The sequence below is a fragment of the Equus asinus genome, chromosome 17 (genome assembly GCF_041296235.1).
Source record: "Equus asinus isolate D_3611 breed Donkey chromosome 17, EquAss-T2T_v2, whole genome shotgun sequence".
Lineage (NCBI taxonomy): Eukaryota > Metazoa > Chordata > Mammalia > Perissodactyla > Equidae > Equus > Equus asinus.
Genome location: NC_091806.1, coordinates 43218371 through 43246246, shown reverse-complemented (window position 1 = coordinate 43246246; position 27876 = coordinate 43218371). Strand labels below are relative to the sequence as shown.

Here is a 27876-nt window from a genome sequence, read left to right as displayed (position 1 = left end):
CGCCCCCTCCATATGGGGAGGTCAGGCTGGGACCACAGTGTGCATGTGAGGGCCGCGCCGGGAGGGCCAGGCACGCGGCCAGCTGCTCGCTCTGCAGCCCAGCCCCGTGGCCCAAGCCCAGAGCACCTCCTCAGCTTCGAGGCTGTGGGGGCCTTGGGAGTGGCCTAAGGGGGACTGGGGCTGGGGCTGGCCAGAAACCCAGTGTGACAGATGCTCTGCCTCCTCTGCACATAGGTCAAGGAGACAACATTCTCTGTTCGCTACCAAGAAAAAGAAAGAGGGCAAGAAAGCTCAGACTCCGAAGTTACACTCAGAATTTATTTTTATTTCTCCAAAAGTTGTTTCTGTGTCTGATTCATGTAAAAAATCATGAGGCCTTCTTGCCTTTTCTGAGCATGCTGCATCCACAGCCAGTTCGCCCTGGACTCCGCGTCTCCATGAAAAAACAAGAGCTTTCTTCCAGAAAAGCTCAACTCCGAGTTGGGGTCCAGCTGCACGAGGCCTTCCCTGCTGGGCCCCCTCCCCGCGGCCTCTTCCCCAGCTGGCTGCCTCCTCTCCTTCACCTTCCAACAGTTGGGATCTTGTCAGAGACCTACGCCGGGGCAGTCGGACGTCTGCGGGGGCCCTTGCAGTGGGGGGCGATAAAGGACCGGATCCTCAGATCCGGACCACCTGAGCGGCCACACAGGGGCTCCGCCTCCCCTCGCCCTCCGCAGTCTGCCTCCTGAGGTAGAGTCGGCCAAAGGTGCCCCCCACCTGCCCTTTGGTGAGGCGCCCGGGGTTCACACAGACACAGCCGAGGATGTCCTGGGGAAGGGAGAAGACCGTGGGTTTGGGAAGGGACTGAGGTGGAAATGCTGGAATCATCTAACGGCTGGACCCCAAAGAGGGCTTTCTTTATCAAATGGAAACGTGGGCAACCAAACGCATCTTAAGTCAAAGAGGTTAACTTATGACTGGAAACCTCTTGAGTCTCTGAAACAGAACAAAGGTGACCTGGCAGGGAGACAGTCAGCTCCCAAACTTGGAGACAAACCCGATCTGTTTATTGTCTCCCACCAAGAAACAGAGTTTACCTCTCGATGTTGAACTGGGTCTGGTTTGCCAAGAGGGGGTTGGCGGGTGGATTCCCTGTGGGGACTGGGAGCCAATGCCCCATCCCCGGGTGGGCGGGGCCTCGGGTGGCAGAGATAATGACCCAAGCGCTTCCTCAGAGCTCTCAGGCTGAGCCCACTGGGAGGCACGGCAGAGTTGGGGGGGAGGGGGGAAGGCAAGTGCTGTGTGAAGGTCCTGCCACTCTGACTTGGCCCGGGGTGTTCTGGAACCACTGTTTGAGGGCCTTCCCACTTGCCTCCGGGGCTCCCAGGCGGGGCTGTCTGAGGAGAGCTGTTGACTTAAGCGTTTGACCACAGACTTCTGTTCTCGTCCCACCACCTCCCCCAAAGAAACGAGGCCACCAGCCCCATGAGTGGACCCCCAAAGACACAGGGCCGGCGGTCTGGAAGGGAAAGTCAAGGGCTGCTTCTGGCATTTCTGGGAAAAAGCAGAGTTCAAACTGACCTTCACAAAGTATCTCAGCTCTGACGGGATTATGAAGACATCTGGGGTGACAGGCAGCTGGGCGTAGGCGTAGAAATTCTCGTAGTCGATGGCCATGTCCTCCTGGGGAGGGTAGAGCGGGTAGTAGCTAGAGAGACGGAGAGAAACAGTCAGCGGCTGGCTCAGGGACACCCGTCCTGCTGGGTCCCCTCTCTGTCACTGACCCCAGGCTTTCACAGACCGTCTTTTCCTCCCCTCTCTGCATCAGGGGGACAGAAGGCGGGCTTGTCATCCAGGTGGAGCTCCCTGCTCACGGCCTGGGGAAGGCTCTCAGATCTCTCAGAGCTCCGTGCCCCCAAAGCGCTCCGTGGGGTCGGCTGTTCCGGCGAGCAAGCTCACCTTCTCTGGGTCAGGATGTGCTTGAGGATCCGGCTGAATCTGTCAGACGTTCCGGAAGAACTGGGGAAGGAAGAGAAGCAGGAAAGGGAATGTAGAACCTTGTCCTTCGGCTCCCGTTTCTCTTCGGGGAGGACTCGAGGATTTCATAGACTGGAGAGAAGCTCCACGGCCAAGGCTCGGTGACAAGAGGGTGGCTCCGGGGAAGATTAAAGACCCGCCCACAGATGGCTTGGTCTGTTCCCACATGAGAAAGGGAGCGGGACCCTAGGTGGAGGAGGGAGAGAGCAGGAGTCCCTGCGATCAAGACCAAGGCAGGCCATTAGCCAGCCCCGCATTGTGCAAGAGCACACAGTCTGTCCCAGTGCGAGGTGAGCATGTAGTTCGGGTGACACTTGCACTTCCCACCTCAGCCGACGGGCACACACCCATCACACTGAGCATAGGAACTGCTTCACACCCCCGCCCATCGGTGGTGATGGGAGAGCTGACCTGCCGAACTAAACACCACACCCGGCTGGCTCTGGCTCCTTGCAGAGCGACATGCTGTTCTGAAAAGGCGAACACCCTTAGGAGCAAATTTACAGTCTGTCCTCCACAAACAGGGACACCCACTCTTGATTAGGTCACAAATGTGGGAAGGGAAGAAAAGTAGATGAACTTCTGTGGCTGTAAATTAAATGCAAAGACAGAAAGGATGTGGTTCTTTGGGGTCTCAAACACTGTAGAGACAAGTGGTGATAGAAACAATGTGTCAACCGCTCCCCTTGGGTACAGAGAAACTCAAATGGCCCAAGGGTTTGGCATAACGGACTCCTCGGTCAAGAATGTCAAGCAGCTGCTTGGCCAAGGAAAGGACCAGGATCCAGAGGGCCAGCCTCGCTGCCTGCTGGACAGGAACACACCTCTTACCTACTGATCTCCTCGGCCCCCATGTGGAACAGAAGGTCTGTGGATGTCAAGCCAAAGATCACGCCGTTTATGGAGAAGCTGCAGGGCTCGGACAGGAAGTGGACTCGCTGAAATGGAAGAGAGTCGAGGCAAACCTTTGCCTACCAAAACTGGAAGCTTCTTCCTCATTAAAGTGGGGGGTCTCCAAGGGCTGGGGAGATCACTGAAAGGGGGGACCGAACCAACGCATAGTAAATTACAAACACATTTGTAAATTTACTACCCGTGGCCGAGTGGTTAAGTTCGCGCGTTCCGCTTCGGTGGCCCAGGGTTTTGCCAGTTCAGATCCCAGGTGCGGACATGGCACCGCTCGTCAGGCCATGCTGAGGCGGAGTCCCACATAGCACAACCAGAGGCACTCACAACTAGAATATACAACTATGTACTGGGGGGCTTTGGGGAGAAGAAGAAGAAAAAATAAATAAAATAAAAACTAAAAAAAAAAAAAAAAAAAAAAAAAAAAACGGAAGCCTAAGATTCAGGCCCTGAGCATGTCCTAAAAAGGCACCTCTGCCCTCGGGGACAGAGCTGGGTCATCTGTGGCACACTCACTCTGGCTGCCTGCTGCTCAAGGCGGGGGCGCTCATACCTTTTTGTCCTCTTGAGGCAGCTCAGAGTAGCTGAAAGGTGGCTGTGGGTACACGGGCTCGTGGTGCACATCTCTCAGTGAGGGGACAAAGACGAGGTGGGAGCCGGAGCTACGTTGTCGAAATATCATCAGAAGGGGGAGAGAAATGAGTGCAGTTGAGTCAGAACAGCTGGATGCCAGATTGAGAATGTCAGAGCTTGGTATAAGACCTGATTTCCCGGGGAGAATTTCAGAATTGACCTCTTCCATGAAGACAGGTGCTATTTCCCAGGGGACCCCGTGAGTGAAGGACAATTTGTTCTGATTGACACACATCCTCCTCAGTGAGGCTCAGGTGGCCCAGGACATACTTCCTCCTGGCTCTGTGTGATTTCCACTGGCAAGTGGAAGGGGACTGTTGTTTGGTAGAAAAAGAGAAGAAACTGAGATAGAGAAAATCTAGAAAGACAAGGATGTGACCAAAGAATCAGAACCTCAGAGCCAGAGTTGAAACCAATGTTCTGATCCTCACACTTGGCCAACTGATGTGGCTATAGCCTTGGTTACAGGGTCTCCCTGGTGGGCTCCTTCCCGGGGAGGGTCTGGGCATGCTCAGTGGATCTGGGGACCGCCTTCATATTTAGAAGATCACACTGTGAGCTCCTGACTAACCAAGCACCGGGTCACAATCACAACAACGGAGGCAGAGACATCTTTGAGGGATGGGCAAACACAATTGGCTTCTCCCAGAGCCAGTCCCTTTCCTCTCACCTAGGGAAGAGGTGCCCTCAGTTTTTATTTCCCAGCAGACCGTCTTGCCAATACGAAAGAAATATTTAAGAGCAAGAGTAAAAGCAGAGAAGGCAGATGATTCCTTTGATGGAGGCAGGAAGAGAGTCTCTAGGGTTACAGCGTATAGTGAAGAGGAAACCTTTAACTCTCGGGGCATGGTTTATCCTCCCCAGCCACACGAAAGAGGAAAGGGAAAAAAGTCCTATTTCCTCGGTTCCCTCAGCTGTGGTTGGCAGAGTGGGGCCCATCATAAACCAAACAGGCATAAGGTGCTACTCTGGGGACATGGTTACAATCCACCAATAGCCCTCACTCCAGCTCCCTCTCTTGCTTAAAATGTGTGCCCTTCCTAGATGCAGGTACAGATATGTGGCTGCCTCTCATATGGGACAAAGGTAGTGGTGATTGTTGTCACACTTGTTACTTGTTTGTCATGCCTCTCAAAGTGTGAACTGAGACTCCTGCAGCAGAAAACCAGAATCTTGAGCCCAAAGGCACTTTGCACATTAGTTATAATCCCTCTGACACTGACAAGTTCACTATAATTACTCAAGTCTGCCAATTTGGGTGCTGGAGTCTGGCAAACAGGCCGAGGGTCGCCTGAATGGGACAGTCTGTGCTAAAGCTCCCAAGGGCTCTGTCTGTGATGGACACAAAGGGCAGACGTGCAACTGGCCACTGTGAAGAGAGAGATGTGCTCTGTTCCAGTGTGGGTGCCGGAAGAGCAATGGTTAAGGAGGAAACAGCCTCCTGCTCGTGGTTATAGACCGGCTGTAGGGGGAGGGATCTGAAAGAAAATTCCAACTATGCTGAGCATTGCACAACTTCATACATCGCGGTGGGAGGGTCCTCGTGGCCGCTCCCTCAAACGGGCTGAGAACTCGGCGGGCTCCGCTCAGCTCCTCGACGGAGGAGGCGCTTCCTCACTGGCTCTGGCTTTTACTGATAAATCAGCTGAATGCTCTGCATTTCTGACCTCTCGGGAATAAAAATAAATTCCCGCGTATATACTGTTTGGGGAAGGGTGGAGCAGCTCCCCTCCCACGAGGCACACACTGGGCGCAGATGAAAGTGCCTGGTGGTGCTGGGCGCTCACCCTGGGGAACAATGCCTGCTCTGTTCTTTGTTTGTACCACTGCTGTCAATACCACACGGGGTGAGGAACCAAAAACAGACCCCAATCTCAAATGGAGAGCACCCAGCCAGCGATGGGACGCGGCTACCCAGGCCCTGCCTGTCCCCGAGAAGCTCTGAGGGATGACAAACAGGGACACGAGTGCTGCTCCTGGTTCTTGGGGTCTGTCTCCTGAGGAGCCCCAGGCGCCCTCCAGGTCTGATGAGCTCGTTCAGGGTCACAACAAACCTGGGAGGCAGGAGGGAAGGTGCTGGTGTGGTCTGCACCAGAGGAAGGGAGAGAAGAAGGGCAGGTCCAGCCACCGGCCGCCACGGGTATCATGCAAGTCCCCCGACTCTGGCGTAGGTTAAGGGGCATTTGTTCCCAGTCCGCGAGGCCTAGCCTACTGGCCCTCACTAGAGGTTCGAGAAGGTAGTATTACCACTAATCGACTCTGGGATCAGTTCTCACGGCCAACAGGCGGAAGATTATACCTCATGTTTGAAAAACCACCTTTGTTATAGACTTGTTTTTAAAAGCTTAGCCTCAGGAGTGTTTGTTTTTTATGAGCTCAGCTCCAGGCCAGTAGATCCCAGAGGGGAAGTTCTGTCACCTATACCAATTTCTCCCAAACGCTGGCACCAGAGGAAAAGGGACAGGAAGAGAGGACGTCAGCTTCCTGAGTAACTTCACTGTAGTTGGAGACTTCCTGGAACACTGAAGTCTGGACTCTTTCTCTCAAATGAGAACCGCACGTCTCTTTCATCACCGCTGTGGCCTCTCAGAGTTCCTTCCCCTCGGCCTCTGGCAAGGAGTCAAGATCCCCACCCTTGCTGAGCTTCTCTCCACCAGGCTTGCTCCAGCCACTGCCGACGCCCCACGAGATGTGGGGAAGCACTGACTCAGGGAAGGACTTGGGCTCACCCCAAAACAATCACTCACACGACGCGATGGTTGGGGCCTCTTGGGATTCTGTGATGTAAGCCATCCTACACTTCTCAGAATCATCGGGAAGATTCCCATGGAACACGAGTTATACCAAAGGGAGAGCGCAAAGGGAGGGAGTAAAGGAAGAGCAAGGGAGGGGCGACAGGGCACGCAGCCGCTCCTTTCAAGTATGTTTGTGTTTTACAAAGATGCCTGTTAACGCGGCGTCTGTGCACTTGAAGTTCAAGACTTCTGTCCGACCTCCACAGTTCAAAAGGATGAAAGGATCGGAACTGCCACTACGTTCGAACAGTTTCAGTTTCTTAATGGGGGGCCCTGGAGAAACCTAGGAAGCTTAAGCATTTTGAGTTCTGACCTTCGTGTCCCTTCGATGATTGTGCGTAGACATTGCTTGAAAACATCTTCAAACGGACTCGTCAGGAGACAGCTCTGTGAGAACAGAGAGCACAGTTAGAGGGGAGGTGCTGGCGTGGCTCTCTGATCCAACGTTTGTGAGAGGACCCTAGGTGCCAGCGGCTGAGCTAGGAACCGCAGGAGATGCACCGATGAAAGAGACGCGGTCTCTGCCCCGAGAGCTGAGCCTAATCGGGGGCAGGAAAGGAGATGGAGAAGAAGCAATGCTCTCGAATGTCAGCTGAGAGAAAGACTCAAAGGAAGCATCTGGAAATCCTTTCTGTGGAAGGTAAACTGTCCAGAGACAAAGGGCAGCTGTCCGGAGAAGAGCTGGTGTTTTATGCATCAAAGGACAGCAAGTCGGGGGTCCTCGCACAGAGGGCAGCAGCCAGGTGAGGCACGGTCACATGCGCAGCTCCGTGACCCATGGGCACCTGCGTCTGTGCCAGTGTTCCTGTGCCTGAGCGTCAAGCATCACAAAGGAACATGAGGACTCATATATACGAATTTCCTCCCTCAGCTTCCAATTGGCCTTGTATTCTGGTGAAACAAAGGCCTGAAATTCAGTATCTTTATCAAAAATGCCCTGCTACCACGTTTTTCTGATTTGCTACAGGGATCAATCTAGGTTTGTTGCAGAAGCAGGATAAACGCTGAGATATGAAAGTACCAGCAAGGGCTCAACTGAATGCAAGTTTCCAGTACCTCCCCCTCCCAACCCCGTCGCTTACCTCCACCTGCTCATGCTTAGCATCCAGGAAAGGTCCAAACTGCAAATAAGCCCGAGGGGAGAAACAAAGGTACCAGAAGAACAAATCAGAACCACACGTGTCCCAGCGGCCTTCACAGAACCTCTCTTAGCAGTCATTTGCCCAGCGTCCCCTGCCCCTCCCAGGCTGCCTGTAGAGCCCGCGACGGTTACCAGATGGGTGGGGGCACCCAGCCTGTATCACAGGCAGAAGCACGTGAGCTGGACGGAGGGAGGCCACCAGGGTCCCACAACCAGTCGTATTGGCTCCTACAACCCTGGGCTTTCTTCTGCCCTTCTAAACCCCATGAGGGAAATCTGCCACCCACAGCAGGACAGTGAGCTTTAAAAAGAGATTAGTTCAGGGGCTGGAGCAACGAGACAGAGGCAAGGAGACTGCAAAATCAGTGAAGGGTGGGAAAAATGTTGGGCTTTTTGGGGTCAAGCGAAGGCCTGTAGACCATGCACTCCCCCCAAAGACGCAACTAAGAACTAAAAATATTTATATAAAGGAGGAGAGTCTGGCATGCTTCCTAAAGATGTAGAACCACAGTGGACCTTTTTCTAAGGCTGACTCCCCAGCGTCCCCACGCGAAGCGGCCCCAGGAGGGCTTCCTACCAGGACGCAGACGTCCGGCCGGTCGCGGTTGATGATTGCGATCAGGTCAAGCAGGGGCTCATACGTGATGCTGTCAGATGTGGTGTATGGCCCACAGGCCACCAGCACCATGCTTTGCTCAAAATCTAAGACAGAAAGGATCAGAGTGTTGATTAGAAGATCCTGGGATGGTGGTAAAAAAGGACAATTAGGGGAAAATGCCAGAGGATTACATTAGTCAAGAGCCTCTTCATGTGTGCAACGCTGGGAATCCGAGATGAATGAGACCTCATTCCCATCCTCAAAGAACATTCCACCGGCTGGTACAGGCAGGTAAGTATGAGGATGCTGGCACACATGACAGGCGCTTTATTAGCAGTGCATAAGTGAGAGAGGGAAGCGGCCGGCAGGAGAGAACTGATCAGTGAGATGTGCCTTCTGTGGTGGTAAAATATATATAAAATAAAACTGACCACCTTAACCATTTTAAGTAAACATTTCAGTGGTATTAAATAGATTCCTAATGTTGTGCAGTCATCCCAGCACCCGGCTCCAGAAATCTTTTCATCTTGTAAAACTGAAACCGTCCCCATCAAACGCTGACCTCCCATCCCCGCCAGCCCCCGGCGACCACCATTCACTGTCTGTCTCATGATTTTGACACTTCTAAGTATCTCATATAAGTGGAATCGTCCAGCATTTGTCCTTTTGTGACTGGTTCATCTCACTTTGCTTACACTTGTAAGGAGAATTTTCTGGGAGCAAGGGCAAGGCAGGCGCCTGGGGAGCGCTGAGATTTGAGGGCGTGGTGACAGGCAGTATCAGTGGTCCAGAGGGGCTGCAGAATGTGCTATCTGGGGAGTGCAGAAACACAGCCTGGGGCGCAAGGCTGGACTGGAGGCGACTGGGACGGGGTGCAGGGGCGCCGTTGTTGCTGGGCCGCCCTCACGCACTGCCCTCTTCCTCACAGCGTCTGCTTTCCTTCTGGAGAAGCTGCCCGTCCTGCAAAAGGCAGTCTAGGGGGACTGGGAGTGAGGTGCACTGTCCTCCCCTAGACAAGACGCCAGCATGGGATCCAGTTTAAGCCATTCACCCTCTCCTCCTGGGTTCTGGAATCTCAAGGTGAACGACCCAACGACAGAAAAAAGGCTGGAGCCGACCTACTCCAGCAGAGGTGACCAGATGAGACGGTTGGGGAATTCCTGCTACCTGGAACCTGGAGTTGCTAGGTCCTCCTCCTGGTTCTAAGCCTGGATTTCTAGCCCTGTCCAGTCTGTGAGCCACCTGCATTCCCCCCAACAAATCCTCTTAGTCTTACGTTAGTCTGAACCAGTTTCTGCAGCTCACAACAACAGAATCCAAAGATCCCTGATTTTCCACGCAGCTGTGCCAGATTCCTACAGCTGCTGAAGCAAAGGCTCGCAAGCTTTGTGCTTTAAAACAATACACCTTCCTTATCGTACCGCTCTGGAGCTCTGAGTCCTAAAGTCAAGGGGCTGGCAGGGCTGCGTTCCCTCTGGAGGCTATAGGGGAGAATTGGTTCCTTGCCTTTCCTGACTTCCAGAGAGTGACCTGCATTCTTGGTTCACGGTCCCTCCTCCAGCTTCAAAGCCGGCAGCCTAACATGTCTAATCTCTGACTCTGATCCTCCGGCCTCCCTCTTACAAGGACCCTGTGATTACAGCGGACCCACCTGGATAACTCAGGCTACTCTCCCCACCTCAGAAGTCCCTTTTGCCATATAAAGTAACACATTCACAGGTTCCAGGGATCAGGGGCCATTACTCATCTACCAGAGCGGCAATACCACGAACCGAGAGAAAATTCAAGAAGAATAAGTTTCATGCGGTGCTGGGGAGGGGAGAAAGTTGAACTTGTTCTGAGGAGCCTACAGGAGATGCAAACCCCAGAGTAAACAGCAAGTGCAGGCAGGCACAGCCCACATCTTGTTCTGTGTCTCCCTGAGCACCGAGCCCCATACCTCGCACACAGGACATCTGGTAACAACCAACCCAGCTGCTTCCAAGGCTTCCTGGGCCCGCAGCTCAGGCCCTGGGCATCTCAGCCGTGTCCGTGTCTTGTCATTACCCGGAGTTGATCCAATATCACCACTCTTACTGCCATAAACACATATTCTCTGAGACAACGTGCAATGTCATAAACTCCTAAATTTCCTTCCTGATTCCAGGCCGTCTCTAAGAACGACCTCACGCAACACAGTCGTGCATGATGACGTTTCAGTCAACGCTGGACCGCTATCCGACAGCGGTCCCATAAGATTAGTACCATACAGCCGGGGGGGTGGTAGGCACCACCATCCAGGTTTGTGTAAGTGCACTCTGTAATGTTTGCACAACGACGACATCGCCCAACAACGCATTTCTCAGAACGCATCCCCGTCATTAAGCGACGCATGACTGTATTAATGTGCATGGGGTGTTGACAGTATGCCAGCGTTGGCCATCGCATTGCTAAGCCTCAACAGTCTACTACTTTGCTCACAAAAATGCTTTGAATTATTTTGAAGCGAAGTTTGTTAAAATTTCCTTTTGTCTTTTCCCATCTAGATTTATTACCAAATAGAAATTTTCCTGATTATTTAATAAACTTTTTATTCTGGAATAACTTTAGCATTGTAGAAAAGTTGTAAAGATACTACAGAGCTCCTGTATGTACACCTGTCACCCAGCGTCCCCTAACGTTAACAGCTTACATGACTGTGGTACCTTTGTCAACGCTAAGGAAATAATGCTGGTACATTACTGTTAAATGGACGTCACTCATTTTCCCACTAATGTCCCTTTTCTCTTCCAAAATTTAATCCAGGATACCACATTGCACTTAAAGAAATTCTTTCTTAAACTGCTCCTGTCTTTCCTTTTTTCAAAGCAACGTTCAATACCTGTTAAACATTAATCTTTGAACAACAGGCGCCATGAAGTCAGAACCTGGTGAGAACATGGACAAAGTTGACTAGGCTCAGAGCCCTGCGTTCCACCAAAGGCCTGTGACCCCACCAATCTGCTGTCACCCTTAGCGCTCTGTCACTGTGCTCTCAAACAGCTTTGGAAGCTTTCTCGGGGCCTGAGGAACCGCACTCCTGGATCCTTGTCCACCACCCCATTGTTGGCAAAACAATGTTGGAACCAAAACTCACCTCTATCCTCTTCGGTGGGCTGAAGGAATGGAAGTGGCACACCCTTAAAAACAGGAGAAAAGCTAAACTGAGGTCTTGCCCCAGGCACAGCCTGAATGCAGGCTTGTCTGCAGGTGTGCGTGCGAGGATGGTGGCGGGGGGGGATGAGAGAGAGGGAAGAAAGCCCCTAGGTTGGTTGTGCACCTTGAAGCTAAAAGCCCACAGAGCTGATGGTACCAGCCATTTTGCTCCACTGCTCAGAGTGGCAAAGAAACCCAGTAATGGGAGGTGACGGCTAAACTCAGAACACCCAGCATCCCTCTGGGAAAGGATGGGAGCACAGGGTTTCCGCTGCTTCTCCTCGCATCCTGTGAAAATCTGCGGAGGATTCCCGCCTAGAGCAGGGAGGGGGAAACCACGGCCCGGGGGCCAATCTGCCTCCCGCCTGTTTTCGTAAATAAAGCTCTCCCGGCACACAGCCACACTCGCTGGTTTACAGGTTGTCTCTGGCTGCTTTGGGCAGAGATGAGTCATCGTGACTGAGACTGTAAGGGCCGCAAAGCCTAAAATATTTACTGTCTGGCCCTTTACAGAAAGTGTGCGAACCCATGACGCAGGGGTAAGTTCTCACTCTAGTGAGAGAGAATCAAGAAGCAAACAAACAAACTCTTAAAAAGGACCGGTTTCTAGGACAGACAGAACTGCCCATATTGGGCCTGCAGCAAACCAGGAGGGAAGGTGGGGGACCACTGTGGTACCTCGTAGAGTTTGGTGGCCACAAGTTTTCTACCAGTCGTGTTGATTCCTTCCATTATTACAACCTGAAAGACAAGATGCAAAAAGGATTGCAAAACAGGGGCGATAAATGAGGGCTGGAATAAATGATTCTGATATGGTCAAAAGTATCGTCTAGCTAGTCTCATTTTGTAATTGTAAACCTAAGGGTACTTGTCTAGAAAACAAATTAAGGGAGTTGCGTTAGCATAATAATGTTTTCCACAGACGATCTAACTTTTAAAACACACCCATGAGGGAAGAATTATTATTCCCATTCTACTGATGAGGACACTCTGGCTTAGAGAGGTTAAGTAACATAGCGATAGTCACACCTCATTTGGTGGAGCTAGGATGTGAACCAGGGCAGCAGGTCCCAGAGCCAGGTCAGGGCGTACAGGGGACAGTCAGAATCCCTACACCAGTGTCCGCTCTTGGGCCTGTGCTCCAGCCACACCTCATGGCATCAGAGGTGGAAAGCAGCTGGCTAGTGATGAAATGCTTATTCTTAAAGCCACAGCCCACCATACACACTAGAAACGGCATGGCTGCAAGCCCGTGGGGATTGGAATGCATCTCACCTGTCCAGGAAACAGAGAATATTCTTTGAGTTCAGATAAATCCACTGGAATTTGAGCGCCTGAGGAATGTTCCCGGTCCCCCTCAAGAATCACTGACTTACTGTTCAGCTTCCCGTTGCTGTCACAGCCAATCTGGCCCAGCAGAATGACAGGCTCCTACCGAAGGTGCAACATAAGAACGACAGTCTTTGGGATAGGAGCTCAAAATCTGAAGTCAACGGAGTGAAGAGCAAAACAAACCCCAAACAACAATAAACATTTTTTGCTGGGGCACCATTTTGAGTCTGCGGTGACCACAAGCATCATCAGTGACTCTCAGGGGTGAGAACTCTTAAAGGGCATCTAGTCTGCCCACCCCTCAATGCTTGAGACCCCTAAGTGGCTGTCTAAGCTGGTGTATCTCTAGCGAAGGAGACCTTGCCCTCGCACCCCCACGGCTGCCCATGCCTCTCTGGATAGCTCTGTTAATAACAGCTCACACTCATGGAGCTTACTAAGTACCAGGCTTGGTTCTAAAGGTTTACATGCATTAGCTCTAATCTCACAACTGCGAGTGGAGACTATTGTTGTATCTGTTTTACAGATGAGAAAAATGAGCAATGGAACAGTCAGATCGTTTAGTAAAGGTCAAACAGTGGGTGAAGCCTGGGTTGGAAGGTCGGAAGTTAGGCTCCAGAGCCATGACCTGATAACCACACACCACGCTGCCTCTTAACAGGAAGTTCTTGGCTAAACTGAGCTGAAATTTCTCTCCCCGTGGCTTCCTCTGTCCTGTTCCCACTCCTGGGGGCAAATTGAGGAAGCCTAATCCTTTCCTACAAGACCGTGCATCCCAGCCTCCCCTCCACTACTTCCTCCCAATTCCTCCAAAACCTCCTTATATCGCGTGGTTTTGCATATCTTCCCCAACTGGTCATTCTTCTCTGAAAGCAAACATATGACAGAGGTACCTCACAGAATCTTCTAGAACACATCTCCTCTTCGATTAAAAAACGTTCTAGAGAGAAAGCACTGGAACATATGCCAGATTAAATCTTGATTTAAAGATATTACTGGCAGCAGTTGGTCCGTAACGACAGAGACCAACCTAGGGGAGAGACTGAGTCACTGTTTCTGGAAATCCTATCCCTGCTCTTGTCGTCATATCCTGACACTTGAACGCTTAGGGCCTTTGGTCTTTGCTTATGTGCAAGACCCTCATCCAAGTGCAAAGAAAATGACTCTCTCTGGTCACCAAACCAGAGAGCACTTATAAGTCTTTCTTCAGAAGGACCCATTTTACCAAATTCAACCAAGACAGATGTTTTAACTCGAACCCAGACAAGACGTGAAAAAAGGAAGCAAGAGGATGCCTTTCTACCATCGATTTAAAAAGACAACAGTAATTCGGAAGGACTATTAGAAGAACTCTTACTTGTGCTGGGGCTAGAACAGGAGTGAAAGCCTCAATCTTGTAATGTTCCTTGAGTTCACTGCCAAGTTCTTCTATCCTACAGGTCAGAACTGAAATCCCAGGGGGGGGAAAGCGTGTTTCAGACATTTCACTTGCCAAGAAGAGAAAATACAGTACCTTGTAAAACAGTACAGTCAGTCACCTTCCAGAAGCAGGAAGGGTGCCGAGGACATCTGGCTGATTTGTACTCTCTAAAGCCCCAGCCGACTTCCCAGCATGTGGGGGCTGAATCTGGCCTTCCATTTGGCCACAGGGGACCCCTGGATGGCACAATCCCAGAGAGCCAACACGGACCCCACCCTCCGGCCTTCCTTTACTCAGGTTGTCAATGAGATTTACGGAAGTCAAGCCCACCCTAGAGAGTGTCCAGTTCTTCAGGAAGAAACCATAAATGTCCTCACTTCCCTCTGTACTTGAATCGGCTTCCCTTACATAGTTCGAGCGGTTGTTACTCAGCGATGGTTATGTGCTTCTTCTTTAGCAAAGTGATGTGACCTGGCAGAATCACTCGGAGCATCACCTCCTGTCCCTTCACTAACTGGGGCATCTGGAGGACATCTACCAACTTCTATTCAAAGGCTACCTCGGAGCTCGTTCCACCAGCCCTAGCTGAAGCTTCGTGACTTACTCTAAACCCTTCCAGCTGGTTTTGTAGCCTCCAGAATTTGAAAGGGACAAATAATTACCTTCTCGAATGTCTGGGAGCTTCTGAAACATCGATTTGTAGCTCCCGGTGAGGGACTCTGGACACCCCACGACCTTCAAGCTGATGTTACCGGCTCCTCCTCTCCCAGACCAAGACATTCCCTGTGCCGAGCCAAAGGAGGTGACCACTTCTCCCCGGTTATTTCTCGAGTTGTACTTCTGAGAAGGAGTAGCACTAATTGGAGGCAAAACAGATTAACATGACTGTATTCATATCTAAAGGGAGAGAGGAATAAAATGAGGTTACCTCTTAGAAATGGGGATTGAAGAAATGTCAAGCTGGCCTTGAATTTTATAAATCTAATCAGCTTAATGGGGTTGGACATCCCAGACCTGAAAGGAATTTCAGGAATGAGGGGCTGAGGAATACCAGGCTGAGGAATAGCAAATGTGTTTAGAGAAGTTTCGAGACAGAGACATATTTAAAAGGTCGTTCTCTTGGCTTAAAACTAAACAAAGCAAAACAAAACCCAAACTCTGAATTGATTACAAAGCAAGCTTCAAGTACCATTTTCTTTTCTTTCTTATGAATTTTGAGTATTTACTGGAACGTCACCAGAGCCTGGAACTGTGGACAAGCCAAAAGCCGCTGTGCATATATACAATAGCTCACAATACAGTGTAAAGTAGAAAGAACAAGGAAATGAAGTTAAATGAAATTAAGCAGACTTCCTAGTGTCCATGGCGGTGGAGATGTAATGAATTCAGTGAGCTGGGGGGCAAGCATTTCCATTCTCCGGGGCTCAACTGTCATGTTCTCCTGTTTCCACTGGCTGACTGGTAAATTACACCTCCAGGAGCACTCAGATGTTGCTATCTGCTTAGAACAGTGAGGGCTTCTAATCCTTTGCTGTGAATGCAACTTACAGAGAGGGCTATTTAAAACAGGCTTCCTTTAATGCACCCAAACCTCCCAGGAACCAGTTTTGTGTGGGCACCATCACCCTCATGCTATCGTCCTTCTTCCCACAGAGAGGCTACAGAAAATGAGCTCAATTAATTCTCTCTCTCTCCAGTGCAGCCTCTACCTGAATAATTTACAAGTTACTTTCATAAATTACAAAGCCACCTTCTGATGTCAGCTTTATTAGTGTGCGTTTAAAAATGATGAGGCAGCCTATCGCCAACTTCCCCAGGCTCCGCTCCACTAAGCCCCGTGGGACATCCATTACAGCCGGCCCTTAACTCGATGAGCCGCTCACACGAGGTCAGCTGTAAACACATCCACAGCTTTCAAAGCATGGCATGTTTAGGGAACATCCTGCTGTAATAGGCCTGGCACACCTGTGAGAACCATCTCTATCCACCAGGTTTCAAAGATGCCCTTCTAAGTCTAGAAAGCTCGTTTCCAAAAACAGTTTGAGAACTCCCCAAAGCAGGAGTGGACCAATTAAAGTCAAATTGTCCTTCAGAATCCAATGACCACTCATCCTGGAGGATTGCTATCATCTCCTTATGAAAGCGATGGAGCTGAAAAAGCTTGAGCTCTGCTTAGTCTAGAAGAAGCGATCCACAGTCGAGGTGGTGACCCCTGGCATTAGTATTTCCCTAAATGGTTAACAGTACTCTTCCTTCGCCTCATCCTGACGTGGCAGCACCTAAAAACCTTTCCTCTACTCGGCAGAGCCCTCGCCTGTGGAACTCTCTAATATGAGACGTGTCATTTACGGATTTCAAAAAACCACGTGGCATCGTTGTGGATTTACGTGCAGAGGTGGCGGCAGGCATAAAACACCAATTAAGTCAGTGTGGATTCACAGCGACAAGAAAACCCTCAGAAACTAGCTGTAACCCGAGCGAGGAACAATAAACACGTTGTGCAACATTATGAACAAAGATACGTGCTTTTCATTTTAAAAAATAAATACTTTAGATTAGAAAAAAAACAAAAAGGAGAAACCCAACAACACACCAACTAACAGAAACAGGTGAAAACCTATTTGCCTCTACTGGTAAGACTGAGGACTCCCAGACTTCTGAATAGACAAGTTGTTTTCAGTAGAAGATATCAGTTCCTGATCTAGGAAACGAGCCCCAGAAAAGTGAGTGGAAAGTGAGCTTCCCTAATTACCATAGAAACAGTAATTTTCCACACTGGAAGAGAAGGCAGGAGGGAGAGAGCACTCGACTTTCCAGCCAGTCATGCAGAGGTATCATGTGCACACATTCAAAAGTCACTCTGTCGTCAGTCTCTGCCAGGTAACCGGAAAAAGGGGAGGGCAGCCTGCTTTCTGGCAGCTGAATTCACTCTGATCCATACCTCGGAGAGAAGCTCGACGGTGAGAGGAGCTGGTGGGGGCTCCGAGCAGACACCCTCCTTTTTGTTAGGGAGGATTCTGGGGTGATGACAGCTCGCTTCTGAGAACCCTAGAAACAAAACGGGAAACGAAATCCCAGTCACTCAAGACTCCAGTTGCCAATTAAGTGTACAATTTCTCAGGAAGAAAGGGGGAACAGTGCCCAAATGGAGGGCGTGAGGTCGGATTCAGTTGGTTCTCTTCCTCAGGCCCCATCTTCCACGCATAATCCCACAGAGAAATCTTCAGCAGCTGTAACCCAACATTCACCAAAAAGGACTGAAAAGCAGGTAACTGTCCTGTCAAATCGTTCCTGCAGCCCCTTCCTTTCCCTGCTTCTCTCTGCTTTAGAGAGAGTGTGGGTTTTGCCTACAGTTTTGACCTGCACGGACACATTTCCTGAGAAGGGACGGGACCATGATTCCCTGGTCACAAACTCTGATTTGTAATTTTGGCAAATTTACCTACCACATTTATCTACCACACATTTTCAAAATTAAAGAAGGGAATGATTCCAGGCAGATAACACGGTTGAGCGCATACTTGGAGAGTGACCAGCAAACACCTCAGTGAGGGTCACTTCTGCTTTCTGGTTTTTGCTCATCAACAGGAATCCACAGATATGCCCAGGATGGAGGAGGACACCCACAGCTCAGAGATCTACTGCTCCCCAAAGTCTCGGATAACTGACTGTGGCAGAGCAAAGACAAAATCCTTGCCCGGGCTGCAACCAGGACGCCGGCTGGTCTGCAGAGCTTTCCCTGCTCTTGGGCTCCCCCTGGCTGCGTAGGTCGGTTATGCCACCAAAGCGGCCTCTTGGCCACGACTGCGGGAGATTCAAAACCATCTTTAAGCAGTTGGAAGCGAAACTGGATTTACACGAGACTCCTATGCCACCACTCTTAGACAATAGCTACTTTTTAATATTTCTTTTTAGTATTATAACATTTTTCCAATTCAAAAATTCTAATAGTTACAAATTCTAATAGTTACAATCTTAGTTTTAATATAAACCTTTGCTTAAGTGTTACATATACTGATTTTTTGGTTCTATATTAATTATGAGCATTTTCCCACATTGTCACAATCTTTATCCTTTACAGTAGCTGTGTTGATTAAATTGATATATAATAATTTACACTATTACTACATTACTACTTCTCTACTGCTGGACGTATAGGCTCCTTGTAATTTTGGGTGACTATAAATATAAATAATGCTGAGATGCCCATCTTCACGCATCTAACATTCCCAATAACAATCCAAATAATTTGGATTGTTTCCTTAGGAGAGATTCGTACTAGGGAGAATTATTGGGCCAAAGGATGGAAAAGATTTTATGGTTTTGATAAATTTTCTCAAATGATTCTCCCAAAAAGACGCTTCTAATATCCAGTGGGCCAGAGAACCCTCGGGCCAATGTTGGGAGGGGTATCTGCAGAGAAAGAGTCTGTCTCCCAGGACTCGGCAAGATGATGGTGCTCTGGGACCCGTGCGGTCTCGGGCGCTATCCACAGCCTCGCGGGGAAACCTGATGGTCAACAAGCCAACTGCAGTCACGCTCCCTGGGGATGTGCTCCCTCTAACCAAGCTCACGAGACCCATGATTAACACCACACGCCAGCTTATTCATTCGTAATGAGAAACACAGTCACCGAACGGACCAAATTCTCACATGCTGGGGAAACACATTCTCACACCACACAGAAACAAACTATGGCCACGGATGCCAGCTTACTAATTTACCAGAAATATAATGCCAGTGGCATGGGAACTTCAAATCTTCAGATTCTCTTTTTTCACATGGAAAGCCAAGTTAGAACCAGAAGATTTACACGGGGAGGATGGAGACAAAAGATGAGCTGCCGATTGCATACGTCAAATATTTCATGGTGATAAGCTAAGGCCGCTGACACATTCATCTCTGTAAGAGGGACACCTGCCCCTGAGACCTGACAAGGCTCGGGCAACCTCACCGTGGCACTGTTTGTTGGGAAAGGCCATTGGCATGACTCTTATCATGCTGCCACTGATGCCTGGCCTAACGACGACGGAGCAGTTTCCTCGTGATGGGTACCGTTCTGAGCATTTTACAAATCTCTAGCCCGGACCCATACTGCGTCTCCTCTGAACTGCAGACACATATTTCAAATTGTTTGCTCCTTTCAATCCCACTCACTTAGCTCTGACTCCCTGGCCACAAACTTTGATTCGTAATCGAGCCACCTAAGTACTTCTGTAGCAGGAATGGGGTGTCCTCAATAAGGTGTTTCAGTCATTGGAAGGGTCTATACTTCCACAGTAAATTTGCATCTGATTTATGCATCAGTCTACTGAGAGCTGGGTTACCATGAGTCAGTCCCCAAGAATATGATCAACCCTGGACAGACAGTCAAATCAGATAAATTCTGGAGCTGTGAAGTTGTCAATCAGATCGACGTTGTGGTAGTCCCACCAGGTATTGCAATTCTGCTTGATCCTACCTAGAGAGCCAACCAATTGCCCTTATTAGGAAGGTCTGTCCTTCAACAACTATTAACGTGCCAGGCACTGGGAAAACAGAAGTGAATAAGGCAACATTTCTGGCCTCAAGGAGCTTCCATTCTAATGCAGGGAGACAGATGAAAACACAGAACATATAAGACGTCTCATGATATTAAGTTCTGTTGAGAAAAATAAAGCAAAATAAGAAAGTGAAGGAAGGAGAGAGGAGGGGGTTGCTATTTTAGACAGATTTGTTCCCTCTGACGGGGACTGACAAGGTGGGCACATGTTCGGTGTGTTTGAAGAAAAGCAAGGAGACAGAGTAAGGACGAAAGTGGAAGGAGGACAGACGGAGCAGGGCCAGCTCAGATAGAGCCTCAGACTCCCTGGTCCAGACTCTGAATATTACCAGGGAAGATGGACAGCCAGGGAGAGCCGTGAGCAACACAAACCTGGCCTGCCTTTCATTTGCAAGGAGCACTCTGGCTGCTGTCTGGAGAATCGATCAGAGGTGGGCAAGACGGAAAGAAGCCAGGGTACCAGTTAGGCTGCCCCACTCATGCAGAAGGAGACGACGGCGCTGGGGACATGGTGGTGGCAGCGAAAGGTGATGAGAGGGCCTGGATGCTGAAAAGAGGCCCAACAGGACCAGCATATACGTTGGATGTGGGGTGTGAGAGAACAGGACGATTCGAGGTCTCCAAGGGTCCCAGCCTGAGCACTGGAAGAACGGAGGTGTCTTTACAGAGATGCAGATTCTAGGAAAGGACCACTTTAAGGTGAAAATCAAGTGTTCATTTTATAATCTCTCCAACTTCAATAAGCTAAGGGAACTCTCATTCTTCCCTTTAATATTATGCGCACCTGGTTTTGGTTAGCACCTTCATAGGGCACATTTTTAGCTTTCCTGCTCTCCATGGGCACACCTAAACTGCTTACCTTCTTTCTCACGTAATTTACTTTGAAAAGTTAAGGCTTACGCCATGTATATGGGTTTCCATAAGTTTATTCTGCATAAGGAGTAACCATTATTACTGAGCGCTTTGCTGGGGGCCTGGCCCTTGACCTATTCATTTTATCTTCAAGCCCTCCTGGGAGCTTCTTGAGAGCATAGCCCGTCCACGCCTGTTTCATTCCCCACCGTTTGCCCAGTGTCTGGTACAGCACCTGGCCATAGTAGCTGCTCACCAAACCAACAAACGAATCCTGATTTTATAGCTAAGGAAACCACGGCTCAGAGAGAGAAAACAACTCACCCAAGATCACCGAGGCCTTCTGACTCGGCCTTTGAGGGCAATGCTTTTCCTCTCCCCTACCCTACTTCTCACACTGGGGTCCAACGCCAGAACTGCATTATTCAATTAATGATCTCCACTTGATACAAAACTATGCAACCATTAAAAAGAGAAATTGTGGAGAAAGTGTATTTATAGAAATCTTATGATATGTTAACTGAGAAAAGCAGGATATGTGTTCACAGGACGGCTGTGACGTAAAAACATCTACGCAGGGGCTGGCCCTGTGGCCGAGTGGTTAAGTTCGTGCGCTCTGCTTTGGCGGCCCAGGGTTTCGCCGGTTCAGATCCTGGGTGCAGACACGGCGCCGCTCATCAGGCCATGCTGGGGCGGTGTCCCACATGCCACAGCTAGAAGGACCCACAACTAAAAATATACAACCATGGAAAAATAAAATCTTAAAGAAAAAAATAATCCACAAATAAAGGGCGACTTTGCAAGGGGAGTGTGGTGCATTCTGGGGGCTACAAGCAGTTTAAAAAAACCCAAAAAGCAAAAAAACATTTACGCATATGATCGGAAAGGACGACACATAAGTGAAATATAGTCGCAACTGTATGAGTGGTTAATTTTCTCCCTCAGAACTTGAAATGCTGTGATAATATTTTTAGAATAAAGAAAAAAAAAATCCTACTTGTAGAATGCAATTTCCAAACACGATATGCTCACCTTAGAGGGTGTGGTATAAGAGTTCAAGAGGGTCTCCTCTTCTTCCTCCACTTCAATTCTAAAAACACTGGTTAAGAAAAACAATAAACTGGGCCAGCCCTGGCAGCCTAGTGGTTAAGTCTGATGTGCTCTCCTTTGGTGGCCTGGGTTAGGTTTCTGGGCATGGATGTATACCACTCATCTATCAGTGGCCATGCTGTGACAGGGGCTCACATACAAAATTGAGGAAGACTGACAACAGATGTTAGGTGAGGGCAAATCTTCCTCAGCAAAAAAAAAAAAAAAAAAAAAAAAAGAGCAAAACAATAAACTTCCACCCAAAATCTAAGACAAGGACTGATTAAATAAGAAATCTGAATATTAGGTACTTTTTATTATTTGTTTTTAAGTTACACATGGAACTCTAGAAAAATTATAAAATATGACATGTGGCTTGATGCAATGACCTTCCACAGAAAAGGATACAGCTCTTGTATGGAAACGATGTCTCTTGCTCCCGCATGGCCACTGTCCTTGGAGGCACTGTGCCGGGCTTTGGACAATCTTTTGCTCAGAAACTGAGGAATAAAAGATAACAAATATATTATTCCATAGGCAAGTAATAGAGGAGGTATGTTCCACAGCCATGAGGTAATAACAGGCATCTGAAATATAATCAAAGATATCAAATCCTCAAAGTAAGAATTAAGAGATGCACACGCTAGGCTAAAAATACTTATCCTGTGACTGTTTCTCTACAACACATAACAATTCTAATAATAACGCCAATTATTTCTTGAAGACCTACCACCTGCTGGGCACAGTTTTAGGTGATTTATATCCATTCTCATTTCATTATTACAATAATCATAAAAAATATGGATTACTAGAAACATTGACAGGAGGGAAACTGAGGCCCAGAGACGTTAAGTAGCTTCCCCAAGCTCCCACTGGGACTGGAATCCAGGCCTGAGATTCCAAAGCCCACTGTCTTCTCACGATATCACACCGCCTCCCCTACAGAACAGAAATGGCGAATTCTATCATTCGATCGCTCACATTTTGTTCTTACCTCATGCTCAAAAGAGTTCAGGGTCTCTGAGGTAATGTTAGCTTTATGTGTGCTGGTGCAGAAGGCAATCAGCTCATCCACCATCTCCTCCTCTTTCTGTCCATAGTAGACGCACAGCTCTAACACTGTGGGAGGAAAATTGCACACGTGAGAACTTAGTTTATTTTTTGAAAAGAGAAAATAATCCTCTATTTCTTCAATCAATATTTATTCAGCCCTACTAGTGCCAGGCACTGTCCTAGGCACGAGAACACAAAAGTGACCAAAACAGAGAAGAATCCTTGTTTTCATGAAGCTTACTAGTGGGGGGAGACGGAAAACAAAGAAATAAGTAAAATAGGTATGTTAGATGGCTAAATGTGCTACGTAGGAAAATAAAGCTCGGAAAGGGATCAGAGAGTTGGGGGAGGGGGTGGCCATTTTAAAGACAGTGATTAGGGAAGAAGGCTGCATCGAGAAGGGGATATCTGAGTAAAGACCTGAAGGACGAAGGGAGTCATGCAGCGTGTAGGGGAAGAGCTTTCAGGCAGAGATCCTGAGGGAGAAGCAAGAGGCCACTGTGGCTGGAATGCGGCGAGGAAGGAGCCAGAAGATGAGTCGAAGGGGTAAAGGGGGTGCAGATTGTGGGCCACTGTGATTACCCCGGTTGGTACTCAGTCTGAGCAAGTTGGGAAATTACTAGAGGGTCTGAACAGAACCGTAACATGATCTGAAGGGGACAACGGCAGAATCAGGGGGACCAATTAAGAGAATCGTGGCAAAATCCAGGTGAGAGGTGAGGGTAGCTTGGCTCAAGGCGGAGGCAGTGGAGGGGGGAGAAGTGGCTGGACTCTGGAAGGGATACACCCTGAAGGTAAAGCCAGTGGGATCTGCTGACGTGAAGTGTGAAGGAAGAAAGGAGTCAAGGACGATGCTGGCGGGTTTTGCCTGAGCACCTGGAAGGGTGGAGCTGCTGCTAACTGAGGTGAGGAAGACAGCCCGAAGAGCTACTCTGAGGAGACGGAAGAGACACTAAGAACTGAGTTTTAGACACGCAGAGTTCGAGATGCCAATGAGACATCCAACTGGAGACGTCAAGTAGCCAGATGGACAGACCAGCCTGCGGTTCAGGCAAGAGGTCTGGGATAAGATATAGATTTGGGACTCCTCGGCAAAGACATAGGATGTAAAGCCATGAGACCAGGTGAGATCACCAAGGGAGCAAGTGTATCTTGAGGCTCAGGATGAGGCTGAATCTGCACAGCCTGAGAAGTGGTGACAAGCAAGGCAGGACAACTAGGAGTAGTGTTCGAGAAGTGAAGAGAAAAACGTGCTTTAAAGAGCAGGACATGATGAATGGCGTCAATGTTGCTGATCAGTCAAGATGAGGACTGAAAGTTCGCCACTGACTTTATCCAGTGAAGGTCATTGGTGACCTTGAGAAGGGCAGTTTCAGTGAAGTGGTGGGGATGAAAAACCCACAGAAATGGGTTTAAGGAGGAAAAATTTGAAGATAGCAAGTACAGGCAAGCCTTTGGAGGAGGTCTGCTGTAATTAAGGAGAGAACTGGAGTGGGAAGTGGGGTCCACAGAGTATTTTAAAGGCGGGAGTAAGAACCACATTTCTATGCTGTTAGGGAAAAAAATCTTATAGAGAGGAAAATAGTAAATCTGTAAGAAGGGAGAATTACCAGAGTGATGTCCTTAGGAAGATGAGAAGGAATGGGTTTTAGGACTCAAGTGGAGGGTTTGGCTTTTGCAAAGAATATGGAGAATTCATTCCCTGTAATAGGAAGAAAGGCGCAATATATGGCACAGATACAGGTAGGTGGCAAGAAGTAACGGTGATAGCTTATGGAAGTTTTCTAATTGCTTCTATTTTGTCAGTGAAACAGGAAGTAAGTTGATCAGCCGAGAGTGAGAGCGGGACAGAAGGATGTCAAAGGAGAAGAATGTGGAAAAGAATCATCTAGAAGATTCAGAGTGAAAAGACCAGAAAAATACGGTATGACTGTCAGGCAATATCCAAGTCCCATTGAGGGTGGTGATTATGAATTCAAAATCTAGAATTCCGGTGCCACTGCCAATGTCGGTCCTATGTGAGATGGAAGCAACAGGCATCTTGGACTGAAGCCTTCACAAACTGGGTTCACACAACTAATTCCTCTTGTTTTGATTTTAGGCTCACTGAATAAATTTCTGACTATGATTGGGCTTCTCGTTTAAGTTTCCTTTTAGGAAGAGAATGCACTGGGCATCAGAACTTGAAGTATTTTGATCTCTCATGAGAAATTAACTGTTTGCATTCTGGTTTTATATATTAAAAAAGAAGTTCAAACTTGATGAACAGTTAAGGCAGGTGCACATTTATCCTGATTCTAAAGCTGAGAAGTTCCACGTCTCCCAGGACTTTGCTTCCAACAACTCCTTACGCTGCCCCAGAGCCTGGCTAATAGGACTGGACTCCGGGACAGGAGATGTGGGTTCACAGACCAGCTCAGCCTCTTATCTCCTTGTGTGTTTCTCCATCTGTAAACAGCTCACAAGCTCCCTAAAGTTCCTTCCAAAGCTGAAATTCAATTTTAGGAACCCACCCCAAGGGCCTCCTATTTGCACAGACCACCCACAGCTCTGATAAGAAGCGATGGATTAGCAGAAGTTTAGGGACAGGCTGCAAAGCGAGGAGCAGGAGTAAAAAGCTCCATTTCAAAATCCCAACACCTCTTGCTCTGTTATGAGGCTTAATTTCCCAACTCTGGAGATGCCGCCAGGTCTGTTGTGAACCTGGCACGTCCGAATCCCACCCTTTCTGGAACTGCGTTGACTTCAAATCGTGCCTCGTCTTCTTATCTTTGACTTGGGATCCAAGCAGCACCCCGTGAGCATTCAAAGCCCCCACATCCCTAATCCCAAAACCCAGTTTGACCGCTCATCTCGCACACACCGAGTCCGACCTAGGGGAGGTGAAAGGTGGAAGCGCTCCCCTCTGGGTTCTAGGCGCCTGGGAACACGGAGCGAGAGCGTGGACCCGGGCTAGGGTCCGGGAGGGGGCGAGGGACTCACATTTCTCGATGAGCTCCTCCTCGCAGTCCTGGCCGAAGATCTGCAACTCCTCCAGCAGGCGCTGGGCCGACACGGCCATGGCGACCCAGTTGGGGGCCGGGCCCAGCCAGCTCCGACCCGAGTCCAAGAAATCACGGGCGTGGAGATCGATGAGCACGACGAGGTCCCTCTGATCTTTGCAACCTCCGGGGGACCAAGACAGAAGGTGACCAAATGGCCCAAGACCTCAAGCGGCCAGAAGGCCCAGCCGTCAGTCACGGAGAAACACTTTTTTTTTTTAGTGTGGGGGAAGCCCCCAAACGCCCGAAGGACGGGAGCAGAAATCTCGGGAAGTCGCTCCCCTGGGAGAACGTCCTGGTTCCTAAAAGCTACCGCTGAGCATCTCAATGACGGGAACAGAATAGATCAGCAAAGAAAAACCCGCCAAATGGTTTGCGCAGCGCGCGCATGCGCGAGACGCGGGTTTAAGCCCACCCCTTCCCCTCCGCTTCCTTCTCAGGGTTTCCGACTCCGCGCGCGCACGCGCGTCTGAGGGCGCGTGCGCACAAACGCTGACACACCCGCTCCCGCGCCTGCGCCTAGCAGTCCGCTTGCCCGGCGGCTGCGCAGTTGTCTCCAAAGGGCGCGAAAACAGCGCTGGGGCGCGCGGCGTCCGTGGCTGCGCGTGCCGAAATCGCGTTTCTCCACCGCCTGTTTTGCAGGTACCGCCTGCCAGGCGAAGCTCCGTGACGCACGTTCGTCGTCCTTCGGTCGTGTGCCTCGGTGCGCAGGCGCTGTCCTGTACACGCCCGCGAACGTCCCGAACGTTCTGTGCTCAACGCGCGAGGGGAAGAGCGTGTCGTCCCTTCTCTGTCACCCTCGTGATCTCTGCGCTCGGCGTGCCCTCGATTCATCTTAAAAGGGTGGCTTGGTTAGGGAATCTGGTTGTCATGGTTGTCAAGGTTATTGCCTTGCTCCCAGCCACAGTGATAGGTCTCTTTTCTGGATCTGTGTCATTTTGGTGGGAAAAGGGTGAAGAGGTGACAAATGACTTCGTTTTGGACGTGTTTGGTTTATGTACTTTTGAGATTTCCACGTAGAGGATCCCAGTGGGCGACTGGAAGCTTAGGAATGAAGAAGGGTCACTAAGGGGGAGAGACTTCCCCCTGGAATATCTCCCAATTCTTTGAGTCAAAATCTCCACTGGCTCATAATACATCAGATGCCCTTAGGCATCATACTCCACTAATGTGAGGATAGACTGGTAGTCTTTCTGGAAAACAGACGGGCAGTATATATCAGGAGCTTCAAAATGTTCATCCTCCTTGACTCAGCATTTCTTATCCTAAGAAAACTAGCCGTTAAAATCCAGACAAAATTTTATGAACAGAGATATTCTTTGTGGTCTTATTTACAATTTAAAAATACCATACAATTAAAAAAAAAAAAAGGAAACTGAGCATCCAAAGGTAGGGACTGATTAAGGAAAGTGTGGGTGGGATATTTACCAAAGGGTGATTCTCAAGACTGCACCAAAGAGGCCAGAGACTTCTAGGAGACACCTGAGGGCGTGCAATGAGGGACAGGGGCGAGGCGGAAGGGGAGCACCCGTGTCTTGGCGTCAATCAGGCAGGGTGGAGTAGGGCGCAGTTTGCTTATTAACCACAATGAGGGGCAGGATGGGGAGGGAAAACCACCTCACTCTCCCCAAGGCCTCTTACTGGTGGATACCAAGGGTGGAGGATGGGAGTGGTCCACCTGGGGACAGGCAATAAAGGGTGTATTAGTTTTCTATTGCTATGTAATAATCTGTCACAGACTTAGTGGCTTAAAACAACGCCCATTTGTTAGCCCATGGTTCTGTAGTTCAGAAATCTGGGCATGGCTTGTCTGTGTTGTCCGCGCAGCAAGGCTGAAATCAAGATGTTGGCCAAGCTGCATTCCTTTCTAGAGGTTTCTTCTGTCAACCAGAGAAACTACTTTTAAAGAGTTCGCGTTATTAGGTCAGGCCCATCCAGATAATGTCCCTTTCTTAAGGTCAACTGATTTGGGACTATAATTACATCCGCAAAATTCCTTTGCAGCAGTGCCTAAAGTCGTATGAAGAGGGCATTGTCCCAACACAAAAAGACCTTGCTCCAATGGAGCACAACGAACAAAAATAAAAAGCAAAAGAGGAAGTTATTGAAGCAATGGCATAATCTATTTTGGAAGGTGTAACGCCTTCAATATTGGATATGGTTTTCATTTCATGGTAATTACTAGAAATAGTTGTATAGAGGAGAGAGAGTTAAAAAAAAATCCTGTGTTCTGGCTGTCGAGTAGGGTTGGCTTGACACTGACCGTCCTCCCTCTTTCGATCTT

The 27876-nt window shown here is 49.2% G+C and overlaps 1 protein-coding gene across 2 annotated transcripts; it reads right to left on the bottom strand.

Annotated features, from left to right (window-relative positions):
• Window positions 1–298: 298 nt before the first annotated feature.
• On the bottom strand, window positions 299–26301 carry POLA2 (DNA polymerase alpha 2, accessory subunit). 2 transcript variants are annotated; one of them, XM_014844855.3, is made up of 18 exons: window positions 25534–26301; window positions 22493–22617; window positions 21907–21998; window positions 21442–21499; window positions 16957–17063; window positions 14678–14871; window positions 13953–14041; window positions 12539–12694; window positions 11942–12004; window positions 11205–11247; window positions 8069–8193; window positions 7433–7471; window positions 6664–6737; window positions 3476–3584; window positions 2848–2954; window positions 1939–1998; window positions 1561–1687; window positions 299–807 (listed from the first exon to the last, which is right to left on the bottom strand). In XM_014844855.3, exons 1-18 carry the CDS (start codon window positions 25610–25612, stop codon window positions 658–660), a joined length of 1797 nt encoding a protein of 598 aa, XP_014700341.1. In that variant the 5' UTR covers window positions 25613–26301; the 3' UTR covers window positions 299–657. The 2 variants fall into 2 exon arrangements, with proteins under 2 accessions (XP_014700341.1, XP_014700342.1); XM_014844856.3 differs by lacking the exon at window positions 12539–12694 and having other exon boundaries at window positions 25534–26289.
• Between the last annotated feature and the right edge of the window lie 1575 nt (window positions 26302–27876).